At 41.1% G+C, this 20,920-nt stretch overlaps 1 protein-coding gene across 1 annotated transcript in view; it reads right to left on the bottom strand.

The window, feature by feature from the left end:
* The window catches only part of LOC104468231 (nesprin-2-like), a 170,744-nt gene that overhangs the window by 62,021 nt on the left and 87,803 nt on the right, over nt 1-20,920 (bottom strand). Inside the window, 18 exon segments of the mRNA XM_010082294.1 lie at nt 52-184; nt 1,216-1,412; nt 3,403-3,534; nt 4,129-4,302; nt 4,892-5,092; nt 5,260-5,379; nt 5,818-5,919; nt 6,975-7,184; nt 7,441-7,593; nt 8,168-8,299; nt 9,169-9,310; nt 9,964-10,076; nt 11,198-11,404; nt 13,164-13,397; nt 16,638-16,745; nt 17,308-17,427; nt 18,845-18,919; nt 19,510-19,704. Coding sequence (XP_010080596.1) covers nt 52-184; nt 1,216-1,412; nt 3,403-3,534; nt 4,129-4,302; nt 4,892-5,092; nt 5,260-5,379; nt 5,818-5,919; nt 6,975-7,184; nt 7,441-7,593; nt 8,168-8,299; nt 9,169-9,310; nt 9,964-10,076; nt 11,198-11,404; nt 13,164-13,397; nt 16,638-16,745; nt 17,308-17,427; nt 18,845-18,919; nt 19,510-19,704 — 2,748 coding nt within the window.

Raw genomic sequence — 20,920 nt, 5'->3', positions numbered from 1 at the left:
TCACTGGAACTCATGATGTCTTATCTAAACCTGGCAGGAGAACCGACTTACAAACAAGCTGTTGATGTTATCCCTGATGGTGGGAAGATCTTGTGACACATTGAGAGACTGCTCCTTCCAAAAATTCATTCTCCGCTGAGCAGAATCCAACCATTTCATTAATTCCTCTGAGTCTCTGTTGTAGCTACAGAGAGAAAACAAAACACACAAACATACATCTTCTAGATGATTCTAGGATACATTTCTCACCTTTCAAGTTGTCTTCCTCTCTGTGAGGTGGCATGTGCTATTCCAGCACCTATCCTGCTAGACAACACTGCAGAAGCATGGCTACAGCATGGATCAATGTGCAACACAGCAGTTCTGCTGGAGGTGCACACGAGACTGTTCCTATCAGCTCTTTTCAGCTGGTCTGCTCTCCCTGAAAACATCCTCTTTCTGTATCTACCCAGCAGTTGCCAAGAGAAGCTCACACAGGTGAAAAGAGCTTTACTAGAGGTCCAAACCACCAGAGGAGATCGTGCAGACAGCAGGATATAGTGCAGAATACACAGCAGGGGTAAATACCACTGAACACTGGTGTGCTTCATCCACACTGTGGGTCCAGCCAGCCTGAGCTCAGAGCACACAGACCAGGTGCAGGGAGAGCTGAGCTTGGTACATCAGCTGGTGGACTTGGCTGTAGAGCCCCAAACTGTCTCCACTTAACTGCCAGGACTGCACTGACAGTTGGCTTGGGCCATGTGAAAGCACTCAGTGTGCTTGGGTCTTCCTCCTTTGGAAAGCTTCAAAACACAAGTTGAAGCAGCGTGTCAGCCAGGTCCTGAATGTTTGTAAGGTGGATAGTGGACGTGCACAGACTGGCACGTTATGCCTTTACGTGGGAATCAAGGCTAGCTTGCATTCGTATCAGGCCAAAATGCTTAGGGCAGCATGATCAGAGCTTCTGTTAACACTTCCAATGTACAGACTGCAGCATGATGCACTCTCACCTAGATGCACTGACTTTGCAATGGCAGCAATCAAAATACACAGCTGTGTAATAAAGGGTCATTTTTCTGATAATCACTGCTTTTTAAATTCTTTTTCTCATTTTTAAGTTAAAGGAGCTACATTATTTATTAATTCACTGTCATATTTCAGAAAATACATCTAAAGAAGGTCAGAAACTAATTTCTAGCTGATATCTCTAATTTCTTTCTGAGTTACACCCACCTGACCAGGAGTTTGAGTAATGTCTGAAGTCGGTGTAGTTCAGGGCCAACTTTTTTGGTTAAAGACAACCACTGCTCTTCCAGTTTCCCAATCTGGCTTCTTATTTCTGGACAGTTCACAGCAGTCAGCAATTTCTTCCCTTCTTTCACCATCTGGTACAGCCTGGCATGCTTTTCATCAACAGTGCTTTTGATTTGCTATCAGAACAAGGGAAGTTTGCAAAACAATAATATTTTAAAAATTGAAAACACAGCTAGCAAAACACATATCATTTGTTCTAACGTCTTAATCTCACATTTCCTCTGTCATGTATTTTATTTTCCAAATAGAAGGAATCTGTACTTCATTACATGCAGAAGGGACACAGGCTTTGTTTGTTTGTTTGTTTCCTACGGACAGATCAAGACAGACCTTAATATAATTTCATACTTTACCAGAATGACTGTGTTATGATTTGATGGGCTTTTGTGACACTTGTAAACCTCAAGCAATGGACAAACACTCTGTGTCAGACCTGGCTGCATTGTCCAAACATATGACTGTCCTCAGAAGAAAGTTATTGCCTTCCTGTTCTGAGAGGGCCTTCTGGTTCTATCCTATTAAAAAAATGTTACCAGTGTTTTGAAGGAAGCTGTTGGGATAATTATTGAATAGTGGTGGCAGGGAGGAATGAAGAATGAACAGTTAATATATTAAGTAAAAGACATAGGAGTGGTCTGGTTTGCTTAGACAGCTGAATAAAAACAAAGCATCATTTTACCATTGCTGCACTTCAATGGAAGGTCAAAATAACAAAAGGGAAAAAAATGAAAAAAACTCCAGGAAGTAGATCAGTCCCAGGGAGAAGACATAATGGAGCAATTTTGTGATGTGCAAGTACCTCACTTTTCTCCAGGAAGAAGGGGTTTGTACAACATTTAGTGTTAATAGCGATATTTCTCTGACAGGAGTTAAGTTTAAGCCACAAAGAATTTTATTCTGCTCTGTCTTTGAAACTGTGAAGCTCCAGTGCTGAGACTCACCCCAAAAGCGTCTTCTAAAGGCTTACTACTTTGTTTCTGATGTCTTTAAAGACAAAGACTTAAGAGAAAAGAGCTAGTTAAGAAATTAAAAAAACAAACGAAATCGGGCAACTTCACAATCAGTGGCTATGCAAATATTGCACGTCTTCTGTCTCAGTGTGACAGGCATCAAAAGCACCAGAGGGCTGCAGTGATTGTAAACATCTACTGTTGATTTATTTCAAAAGCTTTACTGTATCTCAGAATTTTCTGTGAACGTCCAATGATTTATGCAGTCAAGTAAATGAAATTACAGTAGTTCTTTTTGCCTTTATATTCTATGAATGTAAATATCAAACTGGACTCAATATAGACCAAAGACTTGTTAGTTCGAAATTTTCAAGTAGAGTGGATGCTCTGAAGACTGAGAAAGGTCAAACCTGTGAGGAGTGCAGAGCACTCTCTGAAGATACGTCACCAGATTTATTGAACACTATTTCTTCTTAATTTTATAAAACAACCATAAGGGCTACTTTCATATCCTTATATTTAAATGTTTTTAAAACATAGATAAACTGGACTTGAGGTTCTAAATAAAGGTGTAGTTCTGCCATGAGAGATGCAGCTGGGAACAAACCAGGAGTCCATTTGCCATTCTATACAAAAGGAATTTTGTTCTCTTTGGTCAGATAGAAATCAGGACATCACATTTTGAATTCTCAAGATTTTAAAAGGAACTGGTAAACCCATAGACCTTCTATTGCAATCAGGTGTTTAGATATTTGAAGGCACTAGGTTGATTCTCCTCTTCCATAGATTTTACATCATGGCATGAAAATCATTCCTGAATTACAGAGAAGTGGTTCTGTGTTCACCCCAGTGCTCCCTGCTGCCCTTGGGATCCATGTTGTCTGCACACTATCTTCTCTCAAATATTTGCATTTGAAGACCAAGTTCTTAAGTATAGTCATTACTCCCACTCAAATGAACTTATAGTTCCTTGCTGTCATTAGCAGTCTAATCTCCTGCTACTTTTAAAAGTAAGTTTTCAGCTTACATCCAGAGACAGACAAGGACACAAAGGAAACAGTGCCCTGCAAACCGTCTTCTCATACTTTAACTAATCTTTTTGCCTGTTCTACAGATCCATGAAGAAAACCAGTCAGAGAGAAAGACAAATAAATACCTGCAGAAGTGCAATCCTTTCTATTAATCTTTCTTCTGTTTCTTCAACCAAATTCACAGAAGGCAATGTAGAGGCAAGTGCCTCTAATTCCTTATTGATAACTAGGCATTCATCATCAAATTCTGTCCATTCCTGAAAACATACATTGTGTCATTAACATAGCACACATCTATCTGCATTTTTGCTACACCAGACTGAGGCCTTAATGCTTATTCTAGCATTAGCAGCTCTTGCTTTAATGAAACAGAACACAAAATTAGGTGAATAATTTGGAAATATTAAAGTGAAACATGATTTCATCATAGATTAATTAATTAATTCATTCTCTAATATCTTCAAGGGTTCTTATTTTAAAGTGGCATACTTATTTTTTTTTTTTCTCTAGGGGTGTTTTAAGATCAATTTTTAGGTTTTATTTTTAAAGTGGTATTGGTATTTTTGTGCCTTAAAGGGCTCTCCTGTCAGTCCAGGCACTCAAAAATTACTGCAAGAAGTCAGAAAGTCCCATCCATGCTACACTGACGTGTCAAATGTACACTTTCAGAGGTTTTCAAGGAAAAAAGCCACTTTACTGACATACACAAGTAATAGACTGTTGCTGTCCAATGGAGACAGGAAAGGACAACTGTTAGCCAAAGAATCACTGGTGCAGAAAGGGTTCCCCTAGATGCAACTCTTCTCCTTCTTCCCTCCAGCTTTTACTGTGGGTTTCTTTTGATTCATTACCTTTAACAGGCTCTTTAAGTGTATACCATAGTGGCAGGCCTCCTCCTCCAGCCATTTGACTTCACCCACCAGCTTTCTCCATAATTTCTCTCTCTTCCCTAGGATGAAGGGACTCACTTTCTTGGACAATGCTTTCATGAAATCCATGTGGGTCGTGAGGTTGTGGAAAAAGTCCTGAAAAAAACAAGTTAAATCTTGCTCTTTAAGAGAGATCATACACCCACAGCAGGAGTATGAAGAAGACAGAGAAGACTCACTGAGAAGAGCAGCCAGTTTCAAGATCTCTCATAGCTGGAGTCAGAACCCTTCTACCCAAATTCTGCATCACCCCAAGATGGGCAGTTACTGATCATTTTAGTTAGTCAGGAAACAGTAATGAGTTGCATACACTATTTTCATTTATACAGTTTTAAAGAAAAAGATCTACATTTATACCTTTGGTTCATATGAAATATGAAGATGTTGTAGGAAGATGATGGAAGGAAGAGTTTAACTAGAAATAAATGCATAGTTTAGCATGAGGTAGTTACCACCAGACAGCCATTATCCAGTTTGTTTCACCTGGATTCAACCTCTCTTTCATATTTTAGTGGGTCCTATTTTGGTCTACTGGAAAACATTGCTTTGTTTTCTGCATGTACTCCAGTCCCTCCCCTATATTATGTGCTAGTTATTCTTCTTTATAACACTGGAGAGAACCAGTCACAGAAAAAAGTGCTCCTGCTATACTGATCTGAGCAGCGCTGTGATAAACATCTTATACCTTGTGATTTTTCAGGTGAGACTGTAGAGCTGCTCTGCTTTTTGTTAGCTGTTTTGGATCTCGTATAATCTTCTCTCTACCAATAGCTACCAGCTCTGCAAATCCATTAAGTAAGTCCTCATAGTGGCTCTCACTGATGGAAGGAGAGTTCAGCTCCACATACTTCGCTTTCAGAATCCCCCACATGTCATCCAAAACATCCTACAATGTAAACAGAGTTTAGTAATTCATGAAGGATGCAAATGAATCCTACAAACCCACGCACACATTCCCAAAATGCAAAATAACCATCAGCCTTTTGATGCTCAAAATGCCTTGCTTAGGAGAATCAAACCTTGCTGAGTAAGTGGAAGTTGCTGTACTCTTACCTCTAATTTATAAGCTTCCTGGATTAAGGTTATAGGTAACTGAAATTTTTCTCCATGGCCTCTCAGTTTTGTTACTTGGTTTTCCAAGTTTTGCAGCTCCAAAGTCCAAGCATCAGCTTTCTGCATTAAGGACAAAATAAGCTATTAGGAAGAGTTCTGTTCCATTATACTATATAAATACCAGTGTCCTATTCCCACAACGAAAAGCTAGTTTTGCATATAAAAAGGCATAAAGTGTGAAGTGTTGTACTTTGTGTAGCTCTTTTTCTTCCCTGCCATAGTGTGGAGTGTATTTGCTCTGAGAGGTTGTGGAGAGACTGGTTCCTCCACTCCAACTACTATAAGGACTGGAATTAGGTCTGACTACAGATTGGGGTGTAATTTAAAAAAAAAGGGGGGGGGGGGTGGTGAATACTGAACTCTCTCCTTCCTCCATTCTTAAAACCCAAGTGAGACTCAGACTTTAGAAAATATGAAACTTTATAATAGATTGCAGAAAACTGGAAATAATAGCTAAAGCTGAGAGTTTTTCCTCTCCTTTCCTTCAAAGGAAATTACCTGGAGCTGTTCAGAAACATTATGTCCATGTATTGCATTCAAGCATTGTTGCAGATTAGCTTTTTTCTCAGTTAACTGATCATAGAGCAGCCTGGTTTCATTCTGCAAAAGAAACAAATATCAGAAGTATATCACATATCAGGAATATAGTAATGACCAGACAAAATAACACAGCAAACAAAATGGTTACCTCTTACTGCTAAAGCACATTTTTTCTTCTCTAAAAACACAAAATAAAGCATGTGCATTACAGACATAAAGCAGTAATTCAGAGAGGAAAATTCTGTAGTCTGTGTAGTGTAAGAAAGCAGATTACCACAATGATCCTCTATGACTGTAAAAATCTGTGAAACTTACAGAGAAACAAATTCTTCTCTTCTGAAAATGAGAAAATGAGCCCATTACCAGCGACTGATGGAGCTCCATGGATTCTGCATAAGTAAACATTGCAAGACTAGTCCTGCTACTGTTTGGAGACAACATCCCAGTGTTCTTCAAAGGAACTGTTTTATTATTCAGTAGCAAAGAGCTAGGCTGACTGGCAGATGATGAGCACACTGGAGTTTTTCTGGACATGGGAAACTGTATTTCGAAGACCAGGCTTTTCTTTCCTTACTTCAGCCTAAATACCTGATCTGAATTTTTTCCATCAACAGTCAGTAGATTTAGCCCATCATGAGAATCTACAGAAAAGTTTCTCATTATCTGCTTTTTACAAAAAAGAACAAAAAATGCAAATTTGCAAAACTATGGCTTCTGCTACTGTGGCGCAAAATGTAAAGAAGCAGTAAATACAAAGGGTCAAATCAACCTCCAATATATAACTAAAAGTAGCCCAGTGCCAGCTATAGCACCAATCCTGAGTCCATATAGCAGCAGAACAAATATATTAAACCCTCCTTGGCCTAATCCCTACACACAGAAACTTGCTTTAGCCTGTGTCTACTGTGATGAAGGCCTCTCAGGTAGTCAGCATTGCAAACAGCACTGTAAACAGCAAAATTAATTTGCTTCTTGAGAGGCCAAGACAAATTTGCTTAGTACCGAAAAAAAAAAAGCAAGCCCATTATAGATTGCTCATCTGTAACGCAAATGCATTAACACTGACAAGTCTAACAGATGCTTTGAAACAAGATGTGCATTTGGCAGTGGAGTACCTGATAATTGCTATTATGATCCAGCCCAGCTTTCATTGAGTTGCTCCTTGAAGCAGTGGCAGCTTGAGTTTGTTCCAGCCGTGCCTGCAAATTGTTAAAGCACTCGCAGAACACATCTGTGCTCCCACCAGCGCAGCTAATAGACTTCAGAAGATCATCCTTTTTATCACTCAGATCAGCGTGAAGTTTTTGCAGCTCGACAGAAAGAGTCTAAAGGGTTGAAAGAAAGATAACATGAGTGAAAATGGTCTCTGTCTAAGGACGCTTGCCTGCAAAAGGCAGCAGGACTCAGCTCATAATTGTTGTTAAAAGCCATAGCCCCAAATCTGTGCAAGACCAAATAGTTTGGTGGTGTTATTCCTGAGTAATATCAGCAAAACAGAGAAGAAATATCAGGCCATATATATTTTGTTTTAACAGAAGTCCACTTCGGTTTCTCCTTTCCTGGATGCTTTAGGACAGTTACCTCATAAAGAGCCTGCTGCACAGCTGCCTCTTCGGTGGAGAGGACTGAGGTGTTTAACATCTCTTCCATGTTATTCAAACATCGACTGATTGCCAGAAGCAGCTCAAACAATTTTCTGTCCAAATTGGAAGAGACTTCCTCTGCCACATTATCCTGGGTAAAAGCAAGTCAGAAGTTTTCAGTACTTTCACCCAAGGCACAGCTAAGATTTACTCACTTGTATAAGGTTGGAGGTTCAGTCAGCTAATAATAAAATTGAATTAGTGAAACATTGAGGGACAGGCTTGGATGACACAGTTATATGCATGTAATATTCAGAGCTGCCAAGGCCGAAGCTGAGTCAAAGACCCTTTATGTATTGGGAATGGCTGTGGTCTTACAGGTCTCTAATCTCAGGAATCGGCACAACACAATTTGTCTTGACATCTCTGATACTGCAGATTTACTGAAATCATTCACGGGCTCCTTGCTTTATACAGTTTAAGGAGTTTTACCCACACTAGCAAATCTTTGGCTTCAGGTAGCAGAAGCATTATAGATGAAATGTTTCTTCTTAAAATCCTAAGCTGATTTCTACATTATAGTCCATGCCTGACGCCAAAGCTACATTACAGTGAATGCCATTTGCAATAATATGATTATTGGCTATGTTTCCCAGTGCCCAAACAGTGTCTTGTGTCTAGAAACCCTGGTGTTTTTTTGCAGTGCTAGGACATGACATTTTTACCTGTGCATGCACCACATTTGCTTCTTGGCTTATGTCTTCCAGCTGGACAGTGTAAGTTTTCAGTTCTTCCACAGTTGGGGTTCCTGCACTAGCGAATGTGCTTCGGGGCAGCATGTTCATCTTTGCTGTAATCTAACATTTGGAAAAAGAACATTGCAATTCAGTGAACAGCTCAAATGAAGGCAGGGCTATGCATATCTAGATAACACTCCTCTCAAAAAGCATTAAAATGAAACTTTCAAGGCATTAATATAAAGCACTTGGATACCAGGGTTCCCTTTTTACTGGAAAAAATTAGTTGGGTAGGCTATGCCTTGATGGGAGATTGACTGAAGAAGGAGCCTCTGATTCCCAGCTTTAAGGGTACAAGCTGTAGTCTGTGTTAAGGCAGCCCTGCTGCCCACTGCATGGCAAGTCTTGCCTGAAAAAGAGCTGACATCATTTTACATGACTGATATTCTTCCACATAATGTAGTAATTTCGGAGAACAGGAAATCTAGTCATTGTAATTGAATATGAACAAAACTGCTCATAACAGATATTATAGTTTTGTCCAAGCAGTAAAATTCTGCAGTCTGTTCAGAATAAATACACAGCATGCTCTTGTTGCAGTCCAAACTCTGCTTTTGATATGTGAGAAAGAGAGGACACAATGGGGAATGGCAGAACAAAATTTAAGCCAGAGATTTGTTTTGACCAAAATGTTCTCACATATCAAGAACTCAGACTCAATCCACATCCGTTAACTACAAGGATTCACCTATGCGCTCTCACGCTATGCTTAGCAGCTACTACTTCAGAGACATTATTTACCTCAAAGTAAAATTAAAAGACCATCATGAAAACAGTACGTGGTAACAATTTCCTCTGGAGAACGCTTGCACAGATTTCAGTTATGTGATGAAGAAACATAGTACGATGATGCAAGAAGATACACTAATTGCTATCTTTACCCCAACCAACTGCATGCAGAAAAAGTATTTCACTGAACTTAAACGGACCTGAGGTTCCACAACCTGGCAGATAGGAGACTTCATCTTTGATGACAGCTCTTGCTGTAAGTATTGCCATTTATTACCCGTTTGGTCCTTCGGAGCTAAGGTGGGATCAGCCTGGTTGCTCTTTGGATCAGGTTCTCCATTGCTGTATTGAGAAAACGTTGTTACAATGGCAAATACTGAAGCAGAGTAAGCAAAATTAGATAGGTAAGACTTCTTGTGTAAGATTAGTTTCTATTGCTCCTGCCTCAAAACCAGAGTGAAACCAAGTGCACGGGTGATTTTTAATCCAAGCTTTGACACATTTCTTTGGGCTATTCCCTTCACGTGAAACATCCTAGGGGCCTGCTGGCAGCCTCCATCTCTGAAACGACAACATGGGGAGTACAGTCCTGTCTTGGTTCCATGCTGGAAGGTGCAGGATCCCAGCGCCCCCTTTTCTAATGCTGCTTTTAAACCTGTCAAGGTATCTCCATGCATTTGTACAGCAATGGCTGTGAACAGAGATACCAAATTTGCCTCCAGATTGGCCTGCTTTCATTCATGGCAGGTGTCAGTCCTGCCTGATATCAAGACTGACTCTAGAAACTGGAGTCAGCCCAGTATCAACGAGGCTGTCACATAAATGAGACTCCATTTCTCTTGGGTCGTTGATGGCAGAAATCTCCCAGCTTCTGCAATTTTCCTTCTAAAGGCACACATCCCTGCACAGAATCGATGGTGCCACACTGCAAAGTTGCAGTGGGTTGAGGCAGTTTTACATCACTGAATCTGGTAACCGATTTTGTTATTTTGTACCTTGAGTTTAATTGCTGAGTCACGCTGCCCTTAAACTGTGGCTGTATTTTTTCCACACACGACTCCACGAAGTAAATGAGGCTTTTCTGCTCAGCTGCTTTTGCTTTCAGAACCTGTGCACAGAGAATAGCGTGAACAGTAAAATCAGTTGTGTGCATGTATTAATCTGAAATTATGATTGTGCTTTTCCAATCACATTTGACGTGAATTCATTTAGCAAAGAAAATAAAACTACATCAAAATAAAATGTAGTTTATGTGTAAACGTGAGTTTACCAAACAAACCATTTTCTGAAAATGTGTATTTTGCAGAATATATTTCTGCCTGAGCTGAAGTTTTAAAAGCAAAAACCATCAGTCAGAAACAAATTATGTACATATGGAAATTTAAAGGCCATTGACTGCCATCCCTATACAGAGAAAAAGGCAAAGGAAAATGGGGGTTTGCTCAAATATGATGTTGAGTTCCATTAGTTAAAAAGAGAGTGTCAAGTGAAAAGTGAGCAATTTTAGCAGCTGAAGCTGTATCCTTTTCTCCAACTCTTTTCTAATATCATGAAAAGGGCAAAAGCCAATTTTCAGTTAGCAAAACAGAAGTAGGTTACAGAGCACAGAACATCACAGAAAATTTTTCTTGTGTTAACAACAACCTTAGAGTCATTGTGAGTTAGCCCACGGGAAAATGTTCACAAATCTTTAGCTTCAAATTAGTCTTCAAAAGCAATGTCAATATATAGATTTCATATATCTATATATCAATATAGATTTCATAATACATCAGTGCATCAAAGACAGGAGATCGGAGGGATGGGTGGTGCCATCTGAATCATTATGATACAAGGCAAATGTCAGGGTACCATCCAGCTTCGTAGTATTACTAAACCTTTTGGACATCAGACTTTAGGGGTGAGGCCTTTCTCCATCCTGAAAACTCTGCTGTGATACTATCACAGAGAAACATCATGGCATTTTAAAAAGCAAACCAAAACAAAAAATATTTTTATCCTTTTCCTGTATTCCTTCCAAAATCTTGACTTCTGTCACTGAGCACTTAAAGCAGGATGTTGTTCAGAGACTCATGAAAAATCCACTACTTGTTGCAAACTACAAATAATTATACAGCACTGCAAAATAGAATAATAGCAAGTTTGATACTTCTGATTGACTTTTCTCCTTTCCTTGCTTGACATGGTGAGCTCTACCTGTCCCTCTGCAACTACAGCACATTAAAGCACCATGACTCTCTTGCTCTGCATGGCATTCATATGCTTTACCTGCTCTTCACTGAGTTTGTCTTGAAGCATCATCTGAACTTTTTCCAAATTGCACCTCACTTCCTTCAGCTTCAAAGAAAGAGCCTCTGTCTCAATTTGGTAGTCTGCAGTATCTCCACAATATTCCAGTAAAGCAAGGACCTTTTGTTCAATCTCTGATAACGTCACCTAGAAGGGACAGCAGTCAATTATTCATTCATTGAGTACAACATTTTTTGTTTTCTCCAATATAGTCTATTTTTATTTTGAACAATTAAATTTTATACAGAGTTAGTCTTTTCAAACAACAGCCTCTGCAGGAAGTTACATTAACTCAGATATGGAGTAATAAAAGAGAAGAGCAGAAACCATAGACTCTGTTTGAATCCAACAAAGAAGACAACACACCCCAATGGGGGAGAAGAAGACAGTGAACAGACAGATTGCATCACATTCATCATTCAGGAATGATGCTGAATGACCGAAACATAGCCAGTAACATTACCATGTGTCAGCCAGGCCCTGACTGTAAACTGTTGAGATCTGGTTTTTGATTCAAGCTGCTGTGAATCAAAGTGTATCTCTGCATTACTTTTTACTGACATTTTTAAGGTGAGTGTGGAGACAGGTGACATAGCTCAACTGCAAAGTAATCAACTGTGATACATTAACGGCTTTATATCATCCATCCATATCTAGAGACTGATTCTGTTTTGTGCTATGTGTATTTTTCTGTGTAGATCTTGACTAGGTTAGAAAAATCTACCCCCGGCAAGTTCATGTCTTAACACTGAGACAAACTGTTAAAACCCGACAAGAATTCAGCAGCCTTTACAGCTGCCTGGAGTCTGCTTGTTTTCACTGGCTGGAGCTGCCCTGTTGAAGCCTATGCTGACATGAACCCTGAATGGGATCCAGACACAGGCAGCTCCATGGGTGCATTCAGGATCCTAATTCCCCCAGAGTTCAGCACCTGAGCACTTGGCTGAATCACAGCCTAAACCCAGAGGCACTTCTTGGCATGGACTCAGTTCCTATTAAAAAAATCCCCCACAACAACAACAAAACAGCTGGAAATGTCTCCTAGTAATTTAAAGCAGGGACATTTTTTTATTGGCTCCTTCATGGTTAGTGAAGTTTGTTGCTTTAGGTAGACTCAGTGCTTGAAGCAAACTGGTACACCAGGCTGGCACCGCAGGGAACTCTGAAGTGGCATGCGTGCACATTTTCTTTTAATCTGCACACCAGAGAAAAAAACAGCATTCCAGGACTCCTACCCACCCCAGCTTCTCATGCCAGTCCTGTTTTCCTCCACCACGCTTTTCACCAATGAGTACCACCCACTCCTTTCCTTCCACTGCCATCCAGGGCAAGAGGCTGCCCTAGAAGTATAGCAGTAGGTCCAAATATTGCCACTGCTCACAGAGGGCAGGGAAAAAGCCCTTATCTTTCTACCTATGCTGTCAGCTTTTCAGAATAAGTGCAAAAGAATAATTTACCAGCTTGGAAGCTATCATACCAGTCTTTTAAATCACTCTGACAAAAATAGAAAGTGAAAATATTAAAAAAAAAAATCCTTTTTTTCCCCCAGGTGATTTATCATGATTGAGACCAATGAAAAATTGCCTTTCAATAGAGGATTCAAACTCTACTTGAGACATGTTTCTGAAAATAGCCCAAAGAAAAACAAAGCTTTAAAAATACACAGAGTTCTACCTAAATACCCCGGATTCATAAAGATCCCAACTCTAAAAATAGGTATTTTAACTAAGCCCTTGGAAAGATGCACCTGAAACTAAGCCAAGCGGTTACCTGTTTTCTGCACAGTGAAATGAAGCCAACTAAGCAGGAAGGGAAGCAGCAGCATGCACAGCTATTCTGCAGACACACGCCCCACCGAAGGGTGACTTGTCTGGATGGCAGCAGCAAGCTGACCGCTGTGTCTTACCTGGCAATCAGCCAGCTGTAGTTCCACCATCTGCTGCATTTGGGGGGTCTGGGAGTTTGCCCACAGGGACATTTTAGCTTTGTCGAGCCATTGTTCCAGCTCGGCAACCTGGACCTGGCATACCTGGAGGAGCACTTCTGGCTCAGGCCTACCGCCACCCACGGTGTCCTGGGAATCTCCGGCTTTCCCTCCCCATCCCCGGGTGGCCTGGGGGACAGGAGGCGGCTTGTCAGTCTGAAGGAAAGCACATGAAAGAAACGTGGTTATCTATCTGGATTTTTCTTTCATTCCCCGCCCCTCCACAGTAGAAAATATTTAACTTTCATTCTCACAGAGCTCCGAAACCACTCTGCCACTGTGTTCCCACATTTAAAAAAAAAAAAAAAAAAACAAGGAAAAAAGAAAAAGGGGAAACTCAGCAGCCAAGGGATCCAGGATCTGGTGCAACAGGTTTCCAGGCAGGGATTTGCATTTGCACAGGTATACCTGGGTGCACAGGAAGTGGGATGACTCACCATTAACCAGTTCTCCCCTGAGGAGAGATGTTTTTCTGTGGGAGTTAAGATGTAAAAGCAATACAGTTTAAAGCTGCAAAGCAAGCTGTTGGGCAAGGCTTACAAGCTACTTGTATGTTCGGTTCCAACATTCAAGTATGCTTTATTCAGGCTCTAGGTCACACAGCAAAAAACGGTGTATTTTAAAGTATGTTTTGTGTAATTCTTTCCTCTTATTTGCCCTCCTTTAAGAAGCAAGATTGCACACTTCCATAATAAGGAGAAGTCTGAAGTGCTTTGAGATATCAGCAGTTGTTTGGAAGGCTGTACAGGTCTGTATATACCTCCACACATGCAAATACTGGTACTTAGGTAAGTAAATCGAGCACAACACCACAAGAAGAAAACTACCTGTAAGCTCCCACAGCTCTAGAGCATACATGCAGGCAACTGAGATGGTCAGTGGTAGTGCACAAGCTCCAGGTTAAAATGAGTTTTGGCAGAAAATCAGAGAGCAAAACTGCATTGTTTCAGCTATCAGTGTCTTACTTTAATCACTACCCTTCTTATTTGCCTCTGAGATAGTGTGTGACAGTACCATTAAACATAGAAAGTAAATCTGAGTATACAGATCCCAGAACAGTCTAAATATGTCTATTGAGGTATACATGGCTGAAGAAATAAAAAAGTACCAGTTTACTTCAACCTCCACCTGAAATTTCCACCTCCAGTTCTAAGCCGGTTTGTTTTAGTTCATTAATTTAAATAACAAAACATTATATATATATAATACTGTGTGTGACACCCTTTTGTTACACGTGTGTGTACATAAGCATTTAGTTTACACTTGCGTCATGCCCCACCCCTCCCAGCTAGACATCCTTACTGCAGTAAACTTTATCCCGTTCCTCTACAGAAACAGAAACTCAGATATCTAGTCAAATTAGTTGAATAAAACAAACCGCTATCATCTTCGCACGTGCTCCTGCAGACGTCATGTGTTTGCATGCCTAGACTGAGACCACAGAGTTGCCTGTGAGTGGTTACCGTTGGTTCTACTGTTAATGGAACCATAGACCAGTTATGTAAGAGACCCTTTAAAGGGACCCCTCCCCACTAGACTAGGTTGCTCAGAGCCCTGTCCAGCCTGACCTTGACTGTTTCCAGGGATGGGGCATCTACCACCTCTCTGGGCAACCAGTATTTCACCACCCTCAGTGTAAAAAAAGTCTTCCTAATATCTTGTCTAAATCTGCCTGCTTTTAGGTTAAATCTATTACCTCTTGTCAAGCAACAGGCCCTGCTAAAAAGTCCTTCCCCATCTTATAAGCCCCCTTTAAGTACTGAAAAGCCACAATAAGTTCTCCCTGGAGCCTTCTCTTTTCCGGGCTGAACAACCCCAACTCTCTCAGCCTGTCCTCATACAGGAGGTGCTCCAGCCCTCTGACCATCTTCGTGGCCTCCTCTGGCCCCGCTCCAACAGGTCCAGGTCTTTCCTGTGCTGAGGACCCCAGAGCTGGATGCAGCACTGCAGGTGGGGTCTCATGAGAGCGGAGAATCACCTCCCTCAACCTGCTGGTCACAATTCTTTTGATGCAGCCCAGGACACGGCTGGCTTTCTGGGTTGTGAGCGCACAGTGTCAGCTCATGTCCAGCTTTACATCCACCAGTACGCCCTCTTAACCCAAGCCCAGCCAGACTTCCCTAAGAGAAGGGTCTGTCTGGCATATTGGACCCTCTGTTTCCCTCAGAACGGAGTCACCTATAGCTATAACCTGTCTTTTCTTCCTCATCCAGTAATTCAAACATTTTTCTGAATCCTAAATTGTGGTTTAGGCTGCTATAACTGCATTTGGAAGCAGGTATTTCTGCATGGCAGGGACAACACGCCAGAGGGAGGAAATCGTATAATTTAACAATCACTAAGGAGGAATGATTTCATTTTAGCATGCATTTAAGCTCTAAATTTAGAACATAAATATAATCGACTTCATAAATCTCTACACATACACACATCTCTAGGGAAAACAGATAGACCTACCACTTATAAAAATAAATGTCTTCCTTTCTCCAAATAGTAATTGATCTTGTAAATAAATCATTTAGAAAAAACAAACAAACCACAAAACAAAACAACACCCCCCCCCCAAATCACTCCCTACAGGGAATGGTGTAGCATACAGAAATGTCACAGGGTAGTAAAACACTGGTGTGGAAAAGATGTTGCAAGCAAAAAAGCTGCCTGGTGTGGTTTGAGGAAAGAAGACCTTCTCTAGGAAACCTGTCTACTTGAGCAGAGAAGGACCCTGGCTTACAGCCTGCCAGCACTCTCTCCACAGACCACAGAGCTGCTGTGTCTGGCTCAAGAAACCATTCCACTGAACTTTTGTGTCACTGGGTCTGACAGGTTGTGGGTACCACAGGCAATGATGGATTCGGGTTTCTTCTGGACTCTGAACCCAGCAAGAGCTGAGGCTGCTCTGCTAGCACCGGTGTGCTGCTCTGGCCTTCCTGGAGCATCCACATCTCTCTCTATATCCTCTTTTGTATAAACTTACAGGCTGACGCCCGTTTCTCCCTTAGCCTGTGCATGCCTTCCACAAAGCAGCAACATATAGGAGTGTCAATCTCATTAAATCCTCCTTTAACTGCCATGCAAAAATCCCATAGTTGATGTATGTTTACATCACCTTTCCATTCATGCATGTATGAATGCCAGCATTTTCCTTCCTGAAAATACTCCGTTTTGTTCCTGGATAAATTGCATCTTCAAGGAGCAAATCAAAATATATTTATTTTCACCCAAAGGAGCAATATGAAGAGGTCTACAAAGGGTTGTAGGTATCCTACCATATCATAAATACTACAACAAACTCCAGCAGCAGTAACGTAACCAAACAAGTCCTCTGCCCACTAGATAGGTTATACAATGAGCTCAGACAGTCACCTTTTTCAGCCTGCTTCAGGCCTTCAAACTCACCATAGACTGACTGCCATCACCAGTGCCAGGACCTTCAGTGCTCTGCAAAGTTTGCATAGATGGTTCCTCACCACATTTACTGTGTGATTCTGTTATCTCATCAGCATCCTGGAGAGAAGAGGCAACAGTGGAAGCATTTGTATCATTACTGCCTTGTTGTGCTAGAGAAGCCTCAAAGGGCAGCAGCCACTCAACCTGTAGTGGTCCTGGGCCAAGAGTACTCACATAAAGTTGTCTTATGCCTATAACATGGATATACAGAAACAAAAAACTGCAGCTCTTGCAACATTATTGAGACACCTAAAGAACAGAATAGAATGCCACCAAAATTGTAGCTGATCGGGTGTCTTAGATGCTGACCTTCTCATGCACAAAGGGAACCTCTTCCACAAATCATCACCCAACAAAACGCACATGCTGCTAACAAATGTGCATTTCTATCTTTGGGATTTTTGTCAGGCTAGAAAAAATTAATATGTGTAACAGGAAAGAAAATTTTAAATGTCAAGATTTAGTGTAATACAGAAGATGGAGGATCTGAATAAGGCCATAATGTGCTGCATTTCTACAGTTCTTTCACGTTGCAGATTTCAGCAATACCTAGGACTTGGGCATACCTTCTCCACAAAGATGAGTTCTCACCCTGTGGAGATAAACCCAAGAGCATTACCTGAACAATGCCATCTGACAAGGTACCAGAAGACCAGGAGGTTGCACTGTCTTCCTTGCGCCTTTCATCATCTCTTTCTGGGGGCCAAAAGCTTGCATCTGTATCTGTGGCTGTACTTCCCTTTGAAAGCAGGAACAGCTCAGCATTAGCTTGTGAACAGGAAACTCAGATATTCCTTCAGGCAATGTAAATTACTGCAAATCTTTAGTAACACTTCTGCTCTGTTTCTGCCTTGTTTATCTGTCTTTATTGTGGTTCCCAGTTCCCACCTCTTCCCTTGCTCTATAGCACTGCTGCAACATGGAATGGCAGCTGGATGACACTGATAGTTTTCTCTAGAGACCTGAATATCCTAATTTTTTTTCACACTATTTTAATAAAAAACAACCCAAAACCAACAAGAAAAAAATCTTTCTCCTGTCCTGTCCCCTAAAAAGTGATGTAAAACAAAACAAAAAAAATCCCCAAGTCCTGTATGTAAAAGAAAACTGCACCAATGAAGGTGCAGAATCAGAAACCTTGAAACTAAAGTGCTTGGATCAGCGTGGTAAGAATGCACCTCTATCCAAGCTGTTTGGACTTCTTTGCATGGTCTAGCCAAACAGTTTTATCCTTGCCTAGCCTAAACCAACTCCTCCAATACTCTATCACGTCTTTGTTGCATTTCCTTTTGATTCTTGTTGCAAGGATGTAGCAAAATGGCTGATTAACGCTCATAGTGAGGACTTCAGAGAAATGAAGATTCTTCAAAACTTGCTTGAGGCCACAGACCCTCCCAGGGGATGTAGCAGATGACAGCAGCTGGTCACTACCAGCCTAGACAGTCTGTGAACTGCTGTGCAAGCAGGTAGCTAGGCTACTACCAGCACTTCTGCACATTCCTGATTTCATTCAAATACATCTTGTTTAGTCTTTAGGGTGCAGGAAAGCGTGCAGAAAGCGTCATGGATTTTTTTTTCTTTTTGCAAAAGCTATTAACTTTATCATGAAACTTTACTCCCAGCTTTGCACCTCTGCAGTTCACCTGGGCATTCGGACTCCCTAGATTCAGAGCTACCCATTGAGCAGCATCTCCTTCCCCCATTCTCCCAGAAATCTCTCCTATCTCAATTTCATTCCCAATAGTCTGATCATGCCCTTTTTTTCTTAAGCTCAAACATACAAAGCATTTTGGTTGTTTCTTTTAAGTTTTAGCACTTCAGAGGCTGTCTAATTCTGTCTGAAAAGACCCCCACATATAAATAGTGGTATTTAGACCCATATTTTGCCACTAACACTTCCATAAAGGGGGTATTATTGTATGAGCAATCCCACCAAAAGCAGGATCACACATCACAGAATGAGGTGCTGCATAATATTAGTATTGTAATATTGGTAGGCTGGATCATGCGCCATTTCTTAGTATCCTGGAGTGATAACAGATATTTCAATTTGTTCTGAACTATTTTGGATTTACACATTTTTCATCATTTGTCCTGTACCAAAATTTTGTATCTTACATATACAACTGTATCTATAAGATATATATTGAACTCACCTTGCTGTGGGAAGAACAGTCTTCTGATTCTTCATCTAAGGAAGGTAGAAGAGACATCATTCCTCTTTTTTTCAACTACAAAAATACACACAAAGAGACAGCCCAATTATTCATGACAAGAACAGTAAAAGCCTCTTCTCTTCTGCCTGTAAACCAAAGGAAAGTTACCTCTTGGGGTCCACTTTTGGAGAAGCACTGAACATCTGCCACCCTACATTAAAGTAATTGAAAGCTGCAGGAACTAAGCACCTCTGAAAATTGGGACTTTTCTCTATGCTGTAATGTTTCAACATCACAGCTATAATTGGGACAAATTTCATTTTGCTCCACGAAAACAATTTACCAAAAATCCCAGAAAAACTGATTATCAACAAAACTACACATCAAGCATTTTGCTGTTGATTGCTTGATGCAAATTTCATGTTGGATCTGCTCATGCTAAAAAATAACCAGAGGCACACCTCTCTCCTGCCTTCTCCTAGACATGCATCATAGTCAGTCTTTCTGGGACCATTCAGAAGCACAAAGGGGAGGAGAAGTAGCACTGATTCACAGCTGCAGGGTTGCTCCTCTCTCACATGCCACTCCTCCTGGAGGAAGAGGAGTTATTTACCTTCCCCTCTTCAGCTCTCAGGTAAGCTATCACAATGTAGTGCTCCACTTACCTGCTGACCAGAAACATCAGTCCCAATCGAGTTGCTTTGTGCTAATACAGAGGCTGTGGGTTCATCTCCTGATTCAGGCTCTTCTTGCTGTAAGCGCTGGTGAAGCTCAGACATAGAATTCTTCATCCCGGTAAGGATATCTTCCTTTCTTTGGCACAGTTTTATGATTTCTTCTTTTACAGCTTCCATTTCTCCCTAAAGAGTAACAACATCTGTAAGCATCCATTTTCCTCACTTAACCAAACAGTAACATAACAGATTATACCGGTGATGTGTCTTACTGGGACTGGGGCTATTTCCCTTTTTTCTTTTCTCAGGGCATTGGGACAGTTCCCCATTGCCACTGCAGGAGATGTCCAGATACATGCAAAACAGCAGCAACAGATTCAGCTCAGGACAGCACTTGCTGCCTGTAATGCAGAAGTTGGTAGTCTGGAAGGAAATGTGAAAGGCTGGGTAACTAATTCTGACTAGGTCCTGCATAGCCATGGGAATACGAGTTTCCTTCAGGACAGAGGGAATGCAGCAGGGTTACATTACTCTGTGTGTCAGAGCAGGTGATGTTACTTCCAACTACCCTCTCTGGAAACCTGACACAAAGCACTTGGGATAGCCTTGACAAGGGCAAAAGACAGCAATAAGGGTAGCTCAGGGCTTAATCTTCTTTGCTGAAGCTGGCCTAAAAAAAGGAAACAAACCACTCGGTGTGTTTTAGTGACATGGCTAGGACCAAAACCATCCCATGTCTTTGAATGTGTTATTGGGATCAATGGTTCCTGACAAAGTACAAGGAAATTATTTAATGTTCTGCAGAGATTAAACAATAATCCAAGTAACCCTGCACTAACAAAGGGGGAAATAAATCTGTCTTGGTCTCCCTGGCCATGACTATTGCTGTAGCCAGTGTTTTGCCCTTAGAGCTTTCTGCTAGGGCCTCTCCTACCACCCAGTCTCCAGGTGAGCAAGGAAAGCACAACAAATAACAAGAGTAAGACAGGGCAGGGAATAAAATGCCCCACTGCCTTCATTACTGAAAGTGCTAAAGCTCTTTGAAGCATTGTTGCTTACTCAGAAAACTGAAACGTGGCTAAATATCCCATTGCACACTGGGCTCAGTCCATCAGAGCAAGCTTTGACGCTAGTTTGAAATAAGAACTGCATTGATTCCACACTGTGCTCTATCTATTACTTGCTCTATGCAAGTAATAATCTGTGACAGATGAAAGCAGTAAGACTGCTGGCTCTGTCTCAACTACAGCTTCTTCTGTTAAATAACGCAAATTTTCAAAGGACATGGGAACGCTGCTCAGACAAGGATGTTTTTTTCCTTTTGGACACTGAAAAACACAAGGTAAAATCTTCCAAAGGAAAAGGCAAGTAAAAGTCATTGGACTGAAGAAACAGCCATCCA

Source organism: Pterocles gutturalis, unplaced genomic scaffold (genome assembly GCF_000699245.1).
Source record: "Pterocles gutturalis isolate BGI_N339 unplaced genomic scaffold, ASM69924v1 scaffold21956, whole genome shotgun sequence".
Lineage (NCBI taxonomy): Eukaryota > Metazoa > Chordata > Aves > Pterocliformes > Pteroclidae > Pterocles > Pterocles gutturalis.
The sequence above is the reverse complement of the archived record's forward strand: the minus strand, read 5'-3'. Positions and strand labels throughout refer to the sequence as shown.